Consider the following 16,231-nt stretch of genomic DNA (forward strand, 5'->3'; position numbering starts at 1 on the left):
TTTGGTTTTAAATTTGAATAACCGATAATATTTGGTTTGGTTATGGTTATAGAAAAAAATAACCGAATAAATAACCGAACCAAACCGATAATTATATACATAAAATTTATAATTATTTATATGTATAATATTAGTTTTTCATAAATAATTAAAGATATTTTATACCTTTTAATTATTAATTTAATATTAATCTACTTATTTTTAAGGCCCAACAATCCAAACCCAACTCTCAAGCCCAATTATAAATTCTAACAAACACTAAACAGTAGTCCAAGTCCAACAATCCAAGCCCATTAGCCCAATTCTAAATCCTCAATTCTTTATCCTAAATTCCTAATAAGCACTAAAGACTTAAGCAGAGCAACATAAGGTAAAAGTTAAAACTTTAAAACCCTAGTATCTATTTTTTTTTTACATTTCTGTTCCTCTCATGTTGGTTTCTCACAAAGTCACAGACTCACAGTCATAGACTAACAGTGAAGGCTCAAAAGCAACCTCAACTCCTCAACCCCAAGTACAAGATTGTCAAATTTTGAGAAGGTTTATAAGAAGTTTTTAAATTTTAAATTGATTTTAAGTTGTTTTCTTTTTTGTTTCGAATGTTTAACTTGTTTCCTTTTTTGTTTCGAACCTCTATGGGCCGTGAGAAAAAAAGAACTTCGTAAGAATTTGAAGAATACAGAGAGAGAATATTTGAATTGTCTCGGCTAGTCATAAACCGAATAACCGAACCAAACCGAATCAAACCGACAATAACCAAACCCGTGGTTATTATTTTACTTAGTTTGATTATGATTTTAGACATTTAATAACCGATTAAATTGATTTGGTTATGGTTTTAATCAATAACCGGCCCAAACCGAACCATGAACACCTCTACATTTTATCATGGAGATTAATATGATGGAATTATAATTGAGGATCTCAGATAAGTGCGTGAAGAAACTATTTTTTTTTTTCCGGGTAAAATGTTAACTCCACCCAAAATGTTCAATTAAAACGAAGTAAAAATGAGGTAATAGTTAAAATCACTCTTAAACTTGGCAACTTTATCAAATGCATATTTAAACTATGAGAAGTCTTAATTATCCCCTCAAATAAAGATTCTTGAAATTATTTACCACCTCTAAACTATGAGAAGTCTTAATTACCCCCTCAAACATGAATTTTTGGAATTATCTGCCCTTAATATGCCATATGATTTAAAAAAATTATTCTATTTCAATTTATATGACTCGCTTTCCTTTTAAGTAAATTTCAAAAAGAATAACACATTTTATATTTAGTAAAAACTTATCTTCATTTCTATTTATATAATGTAGTTTGATTCGAAATGAAGTTTAACAAAGATGTGGTCTAAAATAAGTCATAAATATTTGTGTGACAATAATTATTTTATTAGGAGTAAAATAAAAATTTTAAAGTTAATTTTTTTAATAAATATAAAATGTGTTATTCCTTTTGGAATTTACTTAAAAGGAAAGCGGAAAGCAATTATATAAATTGAAACATAGTAATTTTTTAAAATCATGTGGCATATTAGGGGGCAGATAATTTCAAAAATTCACATTTGAGGAGGTAATTAAGACTTCTCATTATTTAGGGGGTAAATAGTTTCAAGAATCTATGTTTAAGAAGATAATTAAGACTTCTCATAATTTAGGTGTGCATTTAATAAATTATGCCAAATTTAAGGGTGATTTTAACTATTAACTCAAGAAAAAATAAAAGCCTCTTCAAGGAAAATAATAATTTTACAGTTATTTTTACGTAGTTTATTTTCATTATTATCCACAGCGTCCATTATCCACGTGTCCTTCTACTACTTCTTCTTCTCCTCCTTTGTATAACCCCAGCTTAAACCTTAGCTCCTTTTTCTGCCATTTTTCCGAGCTCCACCGTGCTCCGCCACTTCACCGCTCTTCATCCCGGCGCCGGTTAAATTGTTCAGTTGATATACGGCGATACATGTTAGATTGACCAAAATGTCCCTGTCATACAATTCTTTCTCTCCAGTCCTCACCCCAGTTCCTCCCTCTCATCGTTTCCTATTTCCGTCCAAAATCCCAAACTACGACAAGCTCCCCGGATTCCATCGACGCCTTCTGCTAACTGTCGCCGTTAGAGCCAAGCCGAAAGATCTCATCTTAGGCAACCCAACGGTTACAGTTGAGAAAGGCAAGTACAGCTATGACGTTGAAACCCTAATCAATAAGCTTTCAAGCCTTCCGCCACGTGGTAGCATTGCCCGGTGCTTAGATACTTTCAAAAACAAGCTTTCTCTCTCTGACTTTTCACTAGTGTTCAAGGAATTTGCGGCCCGTGGGGACTGGCAGCGTTCCCTTCGCCTCTTCAAGTATATGCAGCGCCAGATATGGTGTAAGCCTAATGAGCATATTTACACTCTAATGATTGGAATTTTAGGCCGTGAAGGCCTTCTTGATAAAGCCTTTGAGATATTCGACGAAATGCCTACTCACAGTGTGGCACGAACGGTATTCTCTTACACTTCTATTATTAATGCTTATGGACGCAATGGGCAGTACGAAACTTCTCTTCAACTCCTTGAAAAAATGAAACAAGAAAAGATAGTTCCAAGTATTTTGACTTATAATACAGTTATTAACTCTTGTGCTCGAGGTGGGTATGAATGGGAGGGTTTATTAGGTCTATTTGCTGAAATGCGACATGAGGGCATTCAACCGGATTTAGTTACCTACAATACTTTGCTTAGTGCTTGTTCAAGTAGAGGATTAGAAGATGAGGCAGAGATGGTTTTTAGGACGATGAATGAGGCTGGGGTTTTGCCTGATGTAACTACATACAGTTATTTGGTGGAGACTTTTGGCAAACTGGGGAAATTGGAAAAGGTCTCAGAATTGCTCATGGAAATGGAGGCTGGGGGTACATCTCCCGAGGTTACCTCATATAATGTCTTATTGGAGGCTTATGCGCATTTGGGGTCTATGAAAAAGGCTATGGATGTGTTTAGGCAAATGCAGGCAGCTGGATGTGTAGCTAATGCAGAGACTTATAGTATTCTGTTGAATTTATATGGGAAAAATGGGAGATATGATCAGGTTAGGGAACTCTTCCTTGAGATGAAAACGAGTAATACAGATCCAGATGCGGATACATACAATATTCTCATCCAGGTCTTTGGTGAAGGTGGTTACTTTAAGGAGGTGGTAACATTGTTCCATGATATGTTTGAAGAGAAGGTAGAACCAAATATGGAGACTTATGAAGGGTTGATATATGCCTGCGGAAAGGGTGGGCTTCACGAAGATGCGAAGAGGATTCTGCTACATATGAATGGACAAGGTCTGGTGCCTAGCTCTAAAGTGTATACTGCTGTAATTGAAGCTTACGGACAGGCGGCCCTGTATGAGGAGGCAGTTGTCGCCTTTAATACGATGAATGAGGTAGGAAGCAGGCCAATGGTCGAGACTTTCAATTCTCTGATCCATGCATTTGCTAAAGGGGGACTTTACAAAGAATCTGAAGCAATATGGTTTAGAATGGGTGAGGTTGGAGTTCCCCGGAACAGGGATTCTTTTAACGGTATGATTGAAGGGTATAGACAGGGAGGTCAGTTCGAAGAAGCTATAAAAGCTTATGTTGAGATGGAAAAGGCAAGATGTGATCCAGATGAGAGGACTCTTGAGGCAGTTTTGAGTGTTTACTGCTTTGCAGGCCTAGTTGACGAAAGTGAGGAGCAGTTTCAGGAAATTAAATCACTAGGCATTCAGCCTAGCATCATTTGCTGCTGTATGATGCTGGCAATTTACGCAAAAAGTGAGAGGTTGGACTTTAATTTCCTATCAGCTGATTCTTCACATTTTAAAACTTGGTATTCTTCTAGTAATCTCACGTTGGTACCTCAGAAATGGTTCTTTAGATAATTGGAAAAACCCTTTTAATGCTGTCTTTCAACTTGCTGGGATATAGCCTCTTTATTTTTTTTGAGAATGGTAACATGTGATATAGCTTCTTGTAAGACTGTACTTCTAAAGATATTAAGCGGAAATACTCAATTTCTACAATTTGCAAATGCACAGGAGTTAAATTGATTGATTGTATGCACTGACGGAACTAGTCTATCACCTTATTGAGGATTTTTAACTTCTTTTCCATAAATTTCATAGTGTTTCTTCTTCTACCTTGTTTTTTTTCCTTCTTTTTCATGCTGCTTCGGGATTTGTGCATTTTGTACTACCTTGCATTGCTCATTATTTGGAGAAACTTTATTTGCTGGCAAGATTTAGGCATTATGGTGTAAGTGAAGCTAAGCCTCTGTCCATAAGGTACTACCATACATTATGACATGAAATTGAGTGGTCCTAGTCTAATTTGGTATTTGATGCTTGGATGCGCTTCCCCACTTGTGGGATCTCACTGGGTATGTTGTTATTGTTGTTGTATGTTTAGATGCTCTTGAAGTTGGTGCATGCATTCTGTGAATTTGTGCATGACTGGAGTAAAAAAAATTTCTTCTTTTCTTTTCCTATTTCTTTCAATGTTCTTATATGTTGTCATGAAATTCTTCTATTAGGTGGGATATGGCCCGTGAATTATTGAATGACGTGATGACAAACAAGACTTCTGATATGCACCAAATTATTGGAAAAATGATTCACGGAGATTTTGACGATGAAAATAATTGGCAGATGGTTGAGTATGTCTTTGACAAACTCAAGTCAGAAGGATGTGGTTTGAGCATGAGGTTCTACAACACTCTTATAGAAGCACTTTGGTGGTTAGGCCAGAAAGAAAGGGCTGCAAGAGTGCTGAATGAAGCGACAAAAAGGGGCTTATTCCCTGAAATATTTCGAAGAAACAAACTTGTGTGGTCTGTGGATGTTCATAGGTACTCGTTCTTCTTAGGGTTATGGTGGCACTACATTTAAATTGACTCCCCCCCTTTCAACCTGCCCAACACCATACAGTACCAATAACCAAATAGGGCTAGCATAACTGTTTCCTGGCAGGAGATATTTAAAATTGGTGTATTGTACAATAGCCATCTGGTGTTTCTCTAATTATTCTCTAATTGTTTTAGGATGTGGCCTGGTGGTGCATGCACTGCAATATCAGTTTGGCTCAACGATATGGAAGAGTTGTTTCATAAAGGCCAGGAGCTTCCTCAAGTGGCTTCTGTTGTAGTCGTGTAAGTGCTTTTGCCTCAATTGTTATTTCAGTGATCATCTCCTTTTTGTGATGCCATTCTCATAGTTACTTCCTGTGCGATTGGAGGGCATGGGTATAGATTGATCAAGCAACAAAATGCTGGAGCCTACTTTTTGGGCGTGGACTAAGATGTCCTTTATGTCCCTCGCAAGGTGTTTGCTTTTTTCTGTAAAGCTAAAGGGAAAGAAGAGCAATAACCATCACCTAGCAGCGTGAACACATGCTTATTGCGAAGCAAGTCCATTATTGTTACATCTCTTTTCATATGTTCCAGCATTTAAGAGCATCAAACATCATATTGATAATTAGAGAAATATTTCCACTGTCCGTTTATGTAATTTTAGTTTCGCCAGAGATAAGGAAAGGAAATTTGATCCAGATAGTAATTTAGGAAATATTTTTGGGAGATAAATTAGTAATTTAGGATTTGTGCAAGATATCCATTTTACAACAAGTTAATGAGTTGATGACCAAACTCACATTGAAAATTAGATATTTTGATCCTTGTACGCCAAGTCAGTCATTCTTTTTGGAATGGAGGGAGTAAAAATAAAAATATCCTAATATCGTATTCGAAGTGTCTGTATCTCTGTGTTTAATCTGTTTCTCACCTAACATTGGTGTCTACGTAGCATAGCAAATACTTAATGGAGTAGTAATTAACTGTATTTTTAGTGTATTTGGTTGTCTTTTTACACATTTCCTCCCTTTCTTTCAGTTAAATTTACATGATTGCTTTCTGTGAATCAGTCGAGGTCAGACGGAGAAGAGTTCAATAACTAGGGACTTGCCAGTTGCTAAGGCTGCATATTCTTTTCTAAAGGATACTGTTTCATCATCATTTAGTTTCCCAGGGTGGAATAAGGGGCGGATAGTCTGTCAAAAGACTCAGCTCAAACGTACTTTTTCTAATGCCGAACCATCCTCGGAAGCTTCAAAAGGTGACAGACTAATTCCTCTAAGTAACTCTCCCATTTTTCTTTTGGGAACACAGACATCCAGGAGTGATGCAAAACAATCAGAAAGTGTGAATGCTGACAGCGAGAGAAGCACGAGATCAGATCCAGAACTCATGGCAAGCGGTGTTTGAGCAGATAAATGAGATATTTAACATGTTCTGCTTGACGAGCTTGCATTCGCTTTTGACCTGCTTAACGAGAAGACAAATTACCTGCCCATGCTCTGATTTTGATCTATCTATGCTTTGGCATCACCTCCTTGGATCTCAGCTGCAGAAAAATGTCAAAATAGGTGCAATCCCCTTGTGAAACGGCCGAGTGAGTGCTAAAAGTTGATGTTGTTTTCAAAATTCTGGCACCCAGCTTGGGGGACTGGAAACAGGGAATGGAAGAGATGGAAAGCATTAGTTTACACAGCTGGCTTAAGTACACATGTATATTGACAGTGTTTCAATGCTAAAATCACAATGATTCTTCTGAGAAATTTATAGGTTGGATCTAATTCATGCTGCTAATGGTAGATATGGTACATATTTTTGTGTCCTTTAAATTTTCTGTATTAACACGAGGGAACAATATCAATATAGTCATTAGCATTCTTCTTCCCATAGTTAGCATAGTTGTCATCTTGGGTGCTCAATCGCCTTTATCTGGAGAATAGACTTTACCCCTGGGGTGTTCAAGCTTAGTACTAGTGATTGCTCGTATGATGAATAATTCATTATACGCCATTCATAAAGAGTTTTGACAGCTATTATGTAGTTGATGTAATCCAACATGTCTCAACTATGACTAATATTTAGTGAACATAACCTTCTAGTGTTGCTCGTTTTATTTTTGGCACATATGCCATACAGTTCGGCGAGGTAGTATATTTGTATGACATTTTACTGTTTAGAGTTTTTTTTTTTAATACTTTTAATTAGAGTTTATTCTGTGCACTTTAAAAATATGTTGTTTTGCAGAAATGCAAGGATTGATTTCCCAATGTACGTTATCTTTTCTTCTGGACATATAGCAGCCGGTTGCAATGAATGAACTTCAAACGAGGCAATATCTGGTGTCAACAACATGAAACTTCATTAATTATTGCCACTTGTAGAGAGTTGTCATGACTGACAAACCTTAAGAAAAAAAAACATACTCCGTACAATTTTGATAAAATATTTTGAAGTTGGATAGTATCCTATTCAGATGTAGCTTTTCCTACCCATAGTACAGAAGGGTGGACTTTTCACTTTTATGGGTTATCGACTTTTCATCCAATTTACAAAGAGGTAGAGATTGGATTGGCTTTGTTCTTCAACTTGGTTAAAAGCCAAGTTCATTAATTTACACAAAAAGAAAAGAACACAGAAAGCAAAAAGTTGATTATAGCAAGCACCAAACTTACTACTTATTCATTACTTTTGAGTTAAACTGAGTTTCTTTCAAAATGGTACTCCTTTTTGACATTTCTTTGCACAAGTTGCGTGTCCCAATAAGATTCGTAATATGTACGTAGGTTTGTTCAATAGTGTCATATCTACCCAAAATGGTCCAATTCCATATAGAATAGCATGGTGCTCGTGAATAAACGTTCATAGGGAAAGCCACTTTGTGGAATGCAACCCTTTTTTGTTTCATGAGTAGTCTAACTTATGTATACCAAAAATATATAAAGATTTTTTACACTATCAGATCACTCAAAGATATTTATCCTCTAACCTCAACATGATCCGACCGAAATCAACAGAAATTGATGTTGCCGGGGTGAAACAAAAGTCACTTGTTGCACGAAGCCAAGCTTCGCGATAGAAGCAAGAAAAGTAAGAAATTACGACTTCACTAACTCTTCTTTGTTTGACCTAATTTAGAAAGGATGAAAAAAAGGCATTGGAGGTTCCACTAGACACCACTTTTTCATGCCTAATGTGGAAGAGTGACAACTCTCTCATCTCTTTTACTTAGTGAGTTCCTCAAAAGAACACACATTATATATGGTAGAATAAAGATCATGCATGTCCTTCCACATTTGCATCTTTAATTTATATAACACTGGCCAATATTTTCTATGTAGTGGAAACAATTCAGCAATACTTCATTTTGGCATTTCCTTCAAATTAAACACAAAATACACAAATTTGTATTGTCAAAACTCAAAGTGTGAAAATTTAATTAAGCTGCCACCCCGCCGAATGAATAATGAAATCTTTTTATACTGATGACGTCGTTTGTTTCATATTTTTTTGATTGCTATAACAAAATATTGTTAAAAGAGCACATCATATATCATTAAATGAAAACTCAATTAAAAAAGTTTAACTATTATACCTATTATTATAGAGAGGTCCGATCGTACATTATAGTTTAAGAAAAAACAAAAAATAGAGGAGAGGAAATTGTGTAACATTCATGATCGATTGATTCTTATTCACTGAAGTACATATAAATAAACGACTAAATTATATTTTATGTGAATTTATTTTGAGAAGACAGTTGGAAAGTTCCTCCTCATTTTTTCTGTACTTTGAGATGGCTTAGGTTTCTTCAATACGAAGAAACACACGCCCAAAATGCATCATCCATTTAAAAAAGGAGAACTTTAGGTAAGGAGAGATTTTTTTTTTACTTTTTTCGAGTGTCCTATTTTTTTCAACTTATACAATAAGCCTTTGAAAATTCAAATTCTAAAGTTATCGTTGGGTTTATAGAATAGCCCTATTTACTAAAATATACTCCCTAGCTCCATTTTATATTACTTAATCAATATTGATCTGATTTATTCATGATTTTTTTTTAATTCGAGGTATATTTTATTAAATTAACTTTATTAATAATGTTTATATTTTGACTATTATCACTATTTTATATAGTTATTTAATATTAAAAATAAAAAGGATAAATTAAAATAATTATTTTATACGAGAGAGTATTTCGTAAAGGGGCCGAATAATATGAAATGGACGGAGTATACTCCTTACTTCTACTCCTTTTTATTTTCTTTTGAGAGAGAACTGGAATATTAAAAAATCAAAGTCCTCAAATTTACTTAGTCCAAAATTATATAAAATAAAAGGCAAAATTTTGAACGGTATGGTAATTCATTATGTGGAACTTAATTTTTCTATTTTCACTAGATTTTATTTTTAAAAGAACTTGTTTCTTTAAAAAAAAATCAAAAAATTTAATCATGGAGGGGGGAGGGGGGGAGGGGGGAGGGGGGGAGGGGGGAGGGGGAGGGATCAATGAGATACCACTCTACAAAGACTAAAATTCTAACTTTGTATCAGGACCGAGGGGCGAAGAGACAGTCTCAAGTCTTCTACCGGGCTTATGATTTTTCCGGGATGTAGAAGAAGTTGATCATGAACGAGGTGAAATGGATTTAGGAATTTATATTTGGTGAAAGGATGGATGTATCAGCTTGACCTACATAGAAAAAGAAATTCTTTTTATTGCGTTCACGACTAACTATGGAAAAGTTAAATTTTTTTTATCGCTCTAAAGAATTTATAAATTGTTAATTCAGAATCTTTTATCTTGAAATTATTTGGTTGGCCAGGGAATGATATTTGTTTTTCTTCCCACCTTATTTAATTTCATAAAAGGAATAAGGCAGTATTCTCTTAGTCCAAATGTTCTTGACAAGTAAAATCGGAGTTAGTACTGATTAATTACCATCGAGATCCCAAAAGTCCAAAGTTAGAATTTAAGATGAAATAATTAATGGATAATAATTAATTACCTAGTTATTGAAGTGGTCCATAATTGTAGTGCGTATCTTTTTTAAGATTATTTGCTGAAGATATTATTTGTCTCACGAAGACTTGCATCCTGAGCCGATGGAGAGCGTTTTTCCTGTCTCAAATTATTTTTCGGGTATCTCATTTAAATGTCTTTTAAAAATTTTGACTATTATATTTTTATTAATGTCTTAAGATACTATTTTTATTTATTTTTATTTGTTCATTATTTTAAAAATAGATTTTCATTTTTATTTGTCACCTTTAACATATCAACAAAAAATAATTACAATATTTTATTCTATATTTTATCCTTAATATTAATTACTTATTCTCCAAATTATTTTTCAAGGCCTAATACGAAACATCAATTAATATGGATAGTATGGTAAAATAATCATATCAATAATTATTTTTTTAATGAATTTGTCAAGTCCAAATGTAATAAATAAAAATGAACAGATGTAATATAATATTTCTTCATTGAATATTTAATTTTTTTTTATGTATTATCACTTATCACCCTATAATATAGATTGTTCTTAGTTTTCAAAATAATTACTATTATACTATTAAGAGTAAAATTACAAAATAATAGTACTAATTAATTTTATTTTGAGCTTTTAAAATAATAAATAATTTAAGATATGATTAAAAAAACTGAGACGGATCTAGAGAGTAACAAAAATGTGACAACTTGATTATAATTAAACATTTTACCTCGTTAACGATAATTTAAACCTCGTATTATTGATTCTGTTTGATGATCATCTAACTTTGTGACCTTAAGAACTCTAAAGATGTATCAGTTCCTTTTTATTTAATTAAAAATGAACATGTTACTTTTATGTCTGCAAAAATCAATTCGACGATCTCTCTGCACGTTAAACAAAAAATATTTTCAGATTTTTCTAAATGATATTCATTATATAGAGTGGTCCAGGAAAAAAAAAGAAGGGGAAAAAGAACCCACACGTAATATAATCGGCCGTGCAAAGTTTTTCTGCCATGGTCAATTCATTCAAATATTGACGGAATCAGAATTTTCGTTAAGCAGTTCAAATTTTGAAGAAATAGACACACAAATTAATTAAAAAGAATTCGACATTTATTATATATACATAAAAAAATACTTTAATCATATATAAATAAAATAATTTTTCCGCCAAAGCAAGTTCAGTTGAACCCTGGTTATAAGTTGGCTCTGCCCCTGTTCTCAAAGTGAAACTTCACATTCAAATGACAGTGAAATGTTACTTTTAGTTTAAGTTATATATATATATATATATATATATATATATATATATATATATATATATATATATATATATAAGGTCCGCGTACATTCTACCCTCCTTAAATCTTATTTATGGGATTTCATTGAATATGTTATTGTTGTTATTATATATATGTATTGTTGATTTAAGTTTTGTACAACTATTTTGTTTACTAATAAAATTTTGATCCATTGGATCTTTCAACCAAAAAAAAATTAAATTTTTTGTTGATTTAAGAAAAGTTTATTACGTTATTTTTTTACATATGGCAGGTAATTTATTTTATTTTATCATTATCTTAAGGATGTTTATCTATAATATTTACCGATAAATATTCTTCGACTGACCTGGCAATGTAAAAAATTCTTTGCACTAATGATATATATTACTACTTAAACTTTGTTTCTATTTGGAAAATGTCGTTGTCAAAACCAAATCAACGATAAAAACAGAGATTAGAAAGAAATCTTCTTGTAGCTTTGGACTAAAATGAGATTAATGGGATAACCAAATCGAAGTTGTTTAATCTGGAGTTAGTTTTGGAAATTATTAGTGGCCAAGCTACTTGGAGCTTGCTCTAATTCAAATCAAAAGTTAAATAATGTAACTTTAATAGTTTAATCAACTCAATATTCTTGAGTAAAGTTTTTAAAAATCATCAAAGAAAAGCACAGTTGTTATATATCCCTTTCTTTTATATTAACATTTTTTTTCCGCAAAAGATATATATGTCGGGGATCGTATTATTAATTATTTTATGTATCTGGTAGGGCCTTAATTTCGATTATAAATCTCTTATCATAATTAAGTGATTTCACTGCCGGGTCTTTATTAAATGATGCTCATTAATTATTATATAGATAGAGAGAAGGATAAATTAAACTTCTACTTTATATATTACAATAACTAAATAAATAAAGGTACACGCCAAAACGAAAAGAATAAAATATTGACAAATTATTATTGTCAACATGTAATTTAAGGTGTTTTGATAAAAATTGAAGGTACTTTATAGATAGAATAGGTAGCTCGAAAATAAGTAAACATTATCTTGAATCTAATAATTGAGAGGGGACATATCCATACCATTACTTGTTGTAAAGCTTTGTTTTATTATCATATATATTCTAAGATAGTGACCTAAATAGCCATGTTTACTTGATAAGTGTGTCACTAAAATTATTGACGGAAAACAGATTTTTTTGTAATATTGAGAAGTTTTTAAATTTTTGTGTTAAAATACATTTTTTTCTCACAAATCTAATCAAAATATTTGTTAGAATAACCTTTGGATATTTTTTTAATAAAACAACCGTGTTTTTTTAATAGTAATTTTATGTAAAATATTGAATTCGATCGAAATCATGGGTAGCTCAATAAACTTCTATCTCCTAAGGAGTAATTAGCTAATTAATTAAATGGCTAAGCATTTTTATTTCACATGATCCATCATCTTGTTCGTCCACTAGTACCCATAATTATGATTATGATTATTATAGACGGTACAAATATGGGTGGTTGTGAATTGTGATGGAATCAAATCACGTTTACATTGAATTATTGATCTATCTTTAATTTGGAACACTTATCATCTTTAAGTAGAGGCAACATCAATCCTCAAAAAAGATAAGGGTTAATTTTTCAAATGGTAATCCAACTAATTACCATTTTTTCTACGAAAGCTATTGAACTGATTTTTGTCACTTTAAAATTATTCCAAGTTATTATACCAACCTCGATAAAATCATCCAACTTACAATTAAGAGTTTCTACAAAAGTTACTACGACTAATTCTTGTCACTTTAATTAAAACCAATGAACTTATAGGAAAAAAAATATTAATATTTAATTTGAAATACTCCTCAAACAAATGTTGTCAAAGAATTATTATAAAAATTTATGATTCAGAACTCATAAATTAATTTTTTTAAGCCATCACTGAAGATAAGAAATCGCAATTTTCAATCGCTTTCATTATTCAAAAAATAAAGTTTATCATGAAATTAAAATTGACATAGAAACAACTATTGTTGCCTTTGTTATTAGGATTAGAATATTGTTACATAGTGCGTTTTGTTTTGAAAAGTGTCACATAAATCCATCAATCGTGTTTTGAAAAGTTAGTGGGAACTCTAGAATGATTAGTCTAAAATGCATTATAAATTACAAAAGAAGGAAATTAGGTCAAAGAGGGAGAAGATAAGTAGAATAGGAGCTTCAATGATAATATCAACTCCCAAAAGCAAAGGGACAAAAGAGTTACTTTGACCACACAATTCACATGTAAACCTTGTCTTAAATTAATACTCCTATGTACTAGCTTAATTAGGATAATCCCATTCACAAAAATACACGAAAATAATCCAGGAAATCACGCGCCGTTGTCTTCTTACCTTTCTTTTTTTAATTTTTTTTTTATATTATATATTTATGATAATCTCACAAATCAAATTTAGATGATAAAATCTAAGTGATAGAAGTTTAATTTTTTGTATAGAGAGTAATAGAGGTTTTTATTTTTTTATATGTTATTTGATAAAATCGAACAGAGAATTATTCAATGACTAAAGAGGATAAAAAGTCTTTGAGACTTCGAGTGTGTCTCGTATGAAGGAAAATATATTGTTGATCAAAAATATTTTAGTTAATAAAGTTAGTTCCTTAAAATTACAAACAAAAAGGAAAGGAGAAGATATACGTTTTAAATAAAAATAAGAAAAATAAGTTTCATATATGATATTTTTGAATTTATTGTCTTCTTCCGTTCCCAACTCGAAATCAGTGGTAAGATAGAAATTCAACAGTAGATTTAGCTGAATTCAATAATTTTTAAAATATCATTAATTATATACATATTAAATTTAGAGCTCAATTATTAGCACATGAAGTTATCATTCTAAAGTTCAAAACCTAAAAACTTAAAATTTTAATTCCGCATATGTGGTCGCAGCCCATACCACCCTTTGACCAATCCATCCTCGATTATCCCCTAATGTTAGATATTATTTTTTTAAAAAGGAAATATTCTCTCAGCCCATATGTACTAGAAAATTACAATGAATATCGAGATTCCCGATAGTCCAAAGTACATATTATAATTAATTAAAAGAAATAATGTACTAATATGAGACTTATTAAAGTGATTCATAGTTGTAGTGCGTATCACTAATTAAGATTCTACGCTGGAACTAATGCCCGTTTAAGGAAAAGAAAAAACATAATGAGCGGATCAATGATTTTATAATTGACAAACTTGGTTATATTTAAGGATTTACTTACCTCCTTAATTAATCAAACCTACGAAGAGAAAATCAAACCTCGTATTCTTTAATCTCGATTCTCGTTAATTTGCTTCGCTGGAGAGCCTAATTTTGTGGGATAAACTAAGCTTTATGACCTTTAGAGCTCCCAAAAGATCAAATTACAGTACTAACTACTAATTGTTTAATTGGAACATATTTTGTGTTTTCGAGAATGAAATCAAGAACTTCAATTCGAATGATCATTGCATAATTAAGAAAGCTATTTTCAGCTAAAAGTAAACATAAAGTACTTAAATCCTTCATCCAAATAAAATTTAGACTGCTGAATTTAATAAAACTTTAGTTTCAGATTAAATTCATCTAGACAAGAAAGCTGAATATATCGAAAAATATTTATGAAGTTATTTACAGAATTAATACGAGAGAACCCCTTATTTTTTTCTTTAATAATCAAAAAAAGAGCTATTACAGGGAAAGGGTAAAATTGTCTTCTTCCTTCAATATGACATTATAAACGATTAACCCATTTTTCTATTTCATTTAATCAAAATTATACTCCTAAATTTTAGTCTTTAAGTTATATTTGTTTCTTTTTTGGGTACATCTTAGTCAAATTTGTGTTGCAAGCTTAAATTCGACAGCATAACGGATGCCATTTTTTTTATAAAAATGGTTCCTTTACTTATTTTTAAAATATTTGATAAATAAATAAAAAATAGATAAAAATAATTTAGACAGATATAATAAAGATAGATGTAGAATCGGTGGTATGGAAGGGTGGGGTGGGGTGTGGGATAGTGATTGAAGCTAAATGGAAAAAGAAAGGAGTTTAGAACGAAACTATTTTTGACTTGAAAGACAAAGAAGTGTGATAAAGATAAGACCGTATAAAATGAATATTCATCAAATTGACTATTTTCCGATTTAAGAGGAAGACAATCAACATAAAATATTATTTATTAATTTATTTTTATATTCCATTATTTTTTTCTGATATTTAAATAATTTATCTTTTAAAAATATTTGACCAATCAAATATAAAAAAATAAAATAAAATTACGACAACATACCCAAAAAAAAATTAAAAAAATACCAATTTCAAATGAAGTTTCTACTCAATTTTTATAAAAAAGAAAAATGGTAGAGTATTAAAGTCATAAAGTAAAATTGGACCCACCACTTACCCTTTCCCTACATTTTATTTTCAAAAATGATCCTACTTTTATTAATTGGTCCTAATTTTGACGCTTATAAATTGACAAAACAACATGAAAAAGAAAAGGCAGAATCTCCATATAGCTGCCTCCAACATTTTATGTGAATATGCTTAAATCGACGGCTTATATATAATTTCACGTGAAAATACTTTAAGTCAAAAAGATGTTACTAAAAAGAAGATAAAATTCTTCAATTTGATTTTTGGTCTTGTATTTTTTTTTTGGTTAAATAAAAAGTTGCTCAATGTGATAATGATAATAGCATCATACTATTAATTATCATATTAATATGAATAATTATGTCTCATTATCAAATAATAGAATGTAGATCCTGGATGAAATAATTAGATTGATGGCAGATCGGGATAATACATGTGATAACTACATTCGAAGCTTCAGCCTTTGATCGCCTTGGAAAAGCATAAACGTTACCTCCCCTACCACATCTAATTAGAGTCATACCTCTACCTCTGCCCTGTGGAGCCATGACACCACTAGCATCTCTACCAAAAACTCAACCACCCCTACCTATCTGAGCTCTGCCCCGACCTCTTGTCGGAGGCGCTGGCCCCTTAATCAAAACTAAATAACTGGACTGAG

At 31.7% G+C, this 16,231-nt stretch overlaps 1 protein-coding gene and 1 long non-coding RNA gene across 3 annotated transcripts; both read left to right on the forward strand.

Moving 5' to 3' along the window:
• The first annotated feature begins 1,798 nt into the window (after positions 1-1,798).
• Positions 1,799-6,759, forward strand: LOC129895004 (pentatricopeptide repeat-containing protein At1g74850, chloroplastic). Of its 2 annotated transcripts, none has more exons than XM_055970617.1 (4): positions 1,799-3,805; positions 4,556-4,870; positions 5,063-5,170; positions 5,909-6,042. In XM_055970617.1, exons 1-4 carry the CDS (start codon positions 1,986-1,988, stop codon positions 5,910-5,912), a joined length of 2,247 nt encoding a protein of 748 aa, XP_055826592.1. In that variant the 5' UTR covers positions 1,799-1,985; the 3' UTR covers positions 5,913-6,042. The 2 variants fall into 2 exon arrangements, with proteins under 2 accessions (XP_055826592.1, XP_055826591.1); XM_055970616.1 differs by having other exon boundaries at positions 1,802-3,805; positions 5,941-6,759.
• A 952-nt stretch (positions 6,760-7,711) lies between these two features.
• On the forward strand, positions 7,712-9,662 carry LOC129893784 (uncharacterized). The gene is made up of 2 exons (XR_008767593.1): positions 7,712-7,957; positions 9,422-9,662. It is a non-coding gene; the product is annotated as an uncharacterized LOC129893784 (long non-coding RNA).
• Positions 9,663-16,231: the final 6,569 nt, after the last annotated feature.

The sequence above is a fragment of the Solanum dulcamara genome, chromosome 7, assembly GCF_947179165.1.
Source record: "Solanum dulcamara chromosome 7, daSolDulc1.2, whole genome shotgun sequence".
In the NCBI taxonomy this organism is placed as follows: domain Eukaryota; kingdom Viridiplantae; phylum Streptophyta; class Magnoliopsida; order Solanales; family Solanaceae; genus Solanum; species Solanum dulcamara.

Excerpts from the sequence above, each read along its gene's own strand:
- LOC129895004 (XM_055970616.1), top strand. The coding sequence starts at position 1,986 with ATGTCCCTGTCATACAATTCTTTCTCTCCAGTCCTCACCCCAGTTCCT. Across the intron at positions 3,806-4,555 it reads ATTTACGCAAAAAGTGAGAG|GTGGGATATGGCCCGTGAAT; the intron begins GTTGGACTTTAA and ends TTCTTCTATTAG. Across the intron at positions 5,171-5,940 it reads GTGGCTTCTGTTGTAGTCGT|TCGAGGTCAGACGGAGAAGA; the intron begins GTAAGTGCTTTT and ends TCTGTGAATCAG.